The 3,445-nt window shown below is 38.8% G+C and overlaps 1 protein-coding gene across 1 annotated transcript; it reads right to left on the bottom strand.

Annotated features, from left to right (window-relative positions):
* Window positions 1-334: 334 nt before the first annotated feature.
* Window positions 335-892, bottom strand: LOC149187538 (uncharacterized). Its single transcript, XM_089409693.1, has one exon. The coding sequence runs from the start codon at window positions 890-892 to the stop codon at window positions 335-337; it is 558 nt and encodes a 185-aa protein (XP_089265819.1).
* Window positions 893-3,445: the final 2,553 nt, after the last annotated feature.

Genomic DNA, 3,445 nt, shown 5'->3' with positions numbered 1-3,445 from the left:
CACCCAGAATGGGGTTGATTCCAACTAAGATGCTGCTGCTGGAATAAAGACACCATGTCAGATTCTTTAAGTAATGCTCAATTTTGTGGAGGCTAAGCCAAATAGCGCATCCATGTTTGGCTCCAATTGATCCCTTCCTGTACCAGAATTATAGACCTTTGCCTTTCATGTATTTGTTTTTTATGGTGATACTCCATGGCCCCTCACGAAAGATGCCCCTCCACAAAGTTTTGCATAGGAGCGCTTTACCAAAAATCTGCAAGTCTAACAGACCCCAACTGCCAAGATTCTCTGGAAGAGATATCTTGTCCATTTTGGAGAGATGGAATTTCCTTTATGTAGATTTACCACCCCAGATAAAATTCGCAAATACCTTGTTCATTTTGTGAATAATACTTTCCGGGAGGAAAAAAATAAGAGCCCAATAAACATCTAATTGCCCAACGACCACCTGGGCCAAAATAATTCTCCCTGCGAGGGAAAGAGTCTTAGATTCCCATGCTGAAATCTTCTTGTAATATCTTTCTATCACCCAATGCCAATCCTCCTTGGAGTAGCCCTTGGCCTTTAGCTGAAATCCCAGATATTTCAAGCCCTCCTTGAGCGACCTCGACTCAATACCAAACAACTTAGAGATCCATATCACCATTTCCATGTTGGTATCATTGTGAAATAGGGAAGATATTGCTCTATTAATTTGTAAACCAATAGCTCGTTGGAATCTATAAGGAATATCGTAGAGACAAATCCAGGAAACCCTGCAAAGCATTGCAAAGATGAGAACGTCGTCAACAAAGAGGTTGTGCGAGATATAGTTGTCCCTGCGAATCTTAACCGACCTGCACCTGCTTTCAGCAACTGCCTTGTTTATCTGGAGAATAAGAGAGTTCATCGCCAATATAAATAGAAGAGGTGAGAGGGTGCATCCTTGACAAAGATCCCGTTTAGCAAGAAAGGAGAAGACATTCCATTTATGATGACCTCGTAGTGGACGTTTTTGACACATGACATAATCCAGCTAATAGACTTTGTTGATGTGCCAATCTTCACCAGCAAACATCTAAGGAACCCCCAATCTAAGCAGTCGTAGGCCCTTTGAAGGTCAATTTTCATAATGGTGGCATCTGATTATTTTGTTATCATTGAAAAAAGACACTCCTGAGTATTTGCGACAATGTCTAAAATATTGCGCCCCTTTAAAAATGCATGTTGGTCTTTGGAGAGATAGGTGGCTAGAAATCCTTTCATTCTTTCAGCAATAATTTTAGTGATAATCTTGAAGGATATATTGCATAATGAGATCGGCTTGTAATCTTGGAAAGATTTCGTATCTGACTTTTTTGGGATTAGGGCAATCAGTGTGGATGTTATGATCTAATGAATCTTTCGAGAGATACGAGATGCTTCCACCATCCACAGAAAGTCTTTCTTGATGATATCAAAAAAGTGAGTGAAAAATTCAATGGTCCAGCCGTCCGAGCCTGGGCATTTATCCCTTTTGAATGCCTTCATTACTACAAGGAGCTCCTCCTCTGTGATTGGCCAAAAAAAACTCTCATTCTTCTCATCATCAAACATTTGAGGAGCCATTTCGATACCCCATAGGGTGTCATGAAAATCACAAGCTTCCCTTCTTTTGTATTGGGCCTTGAAATGTCTAACAGCTTCCTTCGATATATCCTGTTGCGAGACATAAAAACCACCCTTACCTTCACTTATTCTCCATATGGTGTTTTTTTCATGCCTGGAATTAACAAATTTATGAAAAAACTTAGTGTTCGTGTCACCTTCCTTCAGCCAAATTGCCCTGCTTTTGAGCCTCCATGAGGCCTCCTCCTGTTTCAAAAGATTTTGTTTTTTCCTCTCAAGATCTTTTATACGGCATTTCATGCTAAGGTGAAAGAAATTTGCATCCATAGACTTTAACAAGCTGTCTATCTCCCTCTGGGTTTCTAGGAGCTCTTGTCTGTTTGTTTTCCTTTTTTCAAATTGCCACTGTTTTGCTACCTTTCTCGAAATAGACATATTGTCTCTGAACGTCATAAAATGGGGGGACAAAAATCTTGCAGAAAGATCCTTCCAAGTATTTGAGATGGTCTTATTGAAGTCAGGGTCCCCTAACCAAGTTATATTAAGTTTGAACGGGTAGCCATTTCGGAAACCCTTCTCCCGGTAGCTAAGGAAAATTGGTCTGTGATCTGATGTAAAAGCACTCCCAATGGACGAGGAAGGCATGCCCATTTTTTCTTTGATGCTTATATGCATAATGAACCGGTCAATCCTTTTAGCAATGTAAGCCTCTCCAGACCTTCCGTTATCCCAGGTAGGCATCATTTTTGAAGGAGCAATGTCCACGAGATTTCTATTCAGAAGTTCACACTTAATCCGATCAGCAAGCGAGTCTCTCTTTCTGCAATTACCCCAAAATTCGTCAGAATTCAAGGTTACATTTAGATCACCTGCAATCATCAGAGATTCAATTTCAAAAATATCTGAGGCAAATAATTTTTCCCAAAAAGGGATTATGTTCTTATAAGGTGCATAGATGTTCATGATATTGATTTGGATCCTTCGGCCTCTTATAAATGCCGAGATAACAATACCAGCGAAACACCTGTAGGATTTGGCTTTGATCCATGTAGGATCCCATAAAACTGTCAGTCCCCCTGACAAGCCTTTTGCCCCTGAGGCAGCCATATACCATGTAGGAAACATTTTCCTAAAGTATGATATGGATACACAACTGCTATGCATGGTCTCTTGGATTAAAATAATTTTTGGCTGAGCTGAGTGAAAAATGTCCTTTAGCGCCAAGAATTTAAGGTCTGCGTTAAGACCTCGGATATTCATGGACACAATAAAGGTCATTTGGAAGAATCACCAGCCATGCTTGCTCTAAGAGGTTTTGATTCAGTCATATCATATATGGGAACATCGACCAAAGATAGATTCCTTACTCCACTATCAGTATCATTAAATAATATTGTCACATTAATTTAAAAGAATATTAAATTTAAATGGAAACTCTGGAAATACACGTTAATTTCTCTGAGCCATATTAAGAAATGAGTCACACTACTTGCAAATCCATTCTAAATACAAAAATTAGAAATGATATATATATATATATATATATATATATATATATATATATATCAGGCAATATATTCAGTATGTGGTATAAACTACAATGCTAGACCAATAATAAAAAATGCAACTTTGAAACGAAAACTAATGTGGCATACCCTCATGCCAAGTGCTAGTTTGCAAAGGAAACAGATTGCTAATCTCGACTGCCACAATGAACACTAACTATTGAAGATGCTATATTCGTTGACATTTGGCGAATTTTTCATGGCTTTGTAGAATTTTTGGGTGGTTTTGTGAATTCGGGGTTGCCTGTCTATCTCTGATTATTTTGATGAGTGCATGCCTGTGCACTTAA

Source organism: Pinus tabuliformis, chromosome 3_1, assembly GCF_031772625.1.
Source record: "Pinus tabuliformis cultivar Carrire ecotype Pingquan chromosome 3_1, CPIR1, whole genome shotgun sequence".
Taxonomy (NCBI): Eukaryota; Viridiplantae; Streptophyta; class Pinopsida; order Pinales; family Pinaceae; genus Pinus; species Pinus tabuliformis.
The sequence above is the reverse complement of the archived record's forward strand: the minus strand, read 5'-3'. Positions and strand labels throughout refer to the sequence as shown.

Excerpts from the sequence above, each read along its gene's own strand:
- LOC149187538 (XM_089409693.1), bottom strand. The coding sequence starts at position 892 with ATGAACTCTCTTATTCTCCAGATAAACAAGGCAGTTGCTGAAAGCAGG.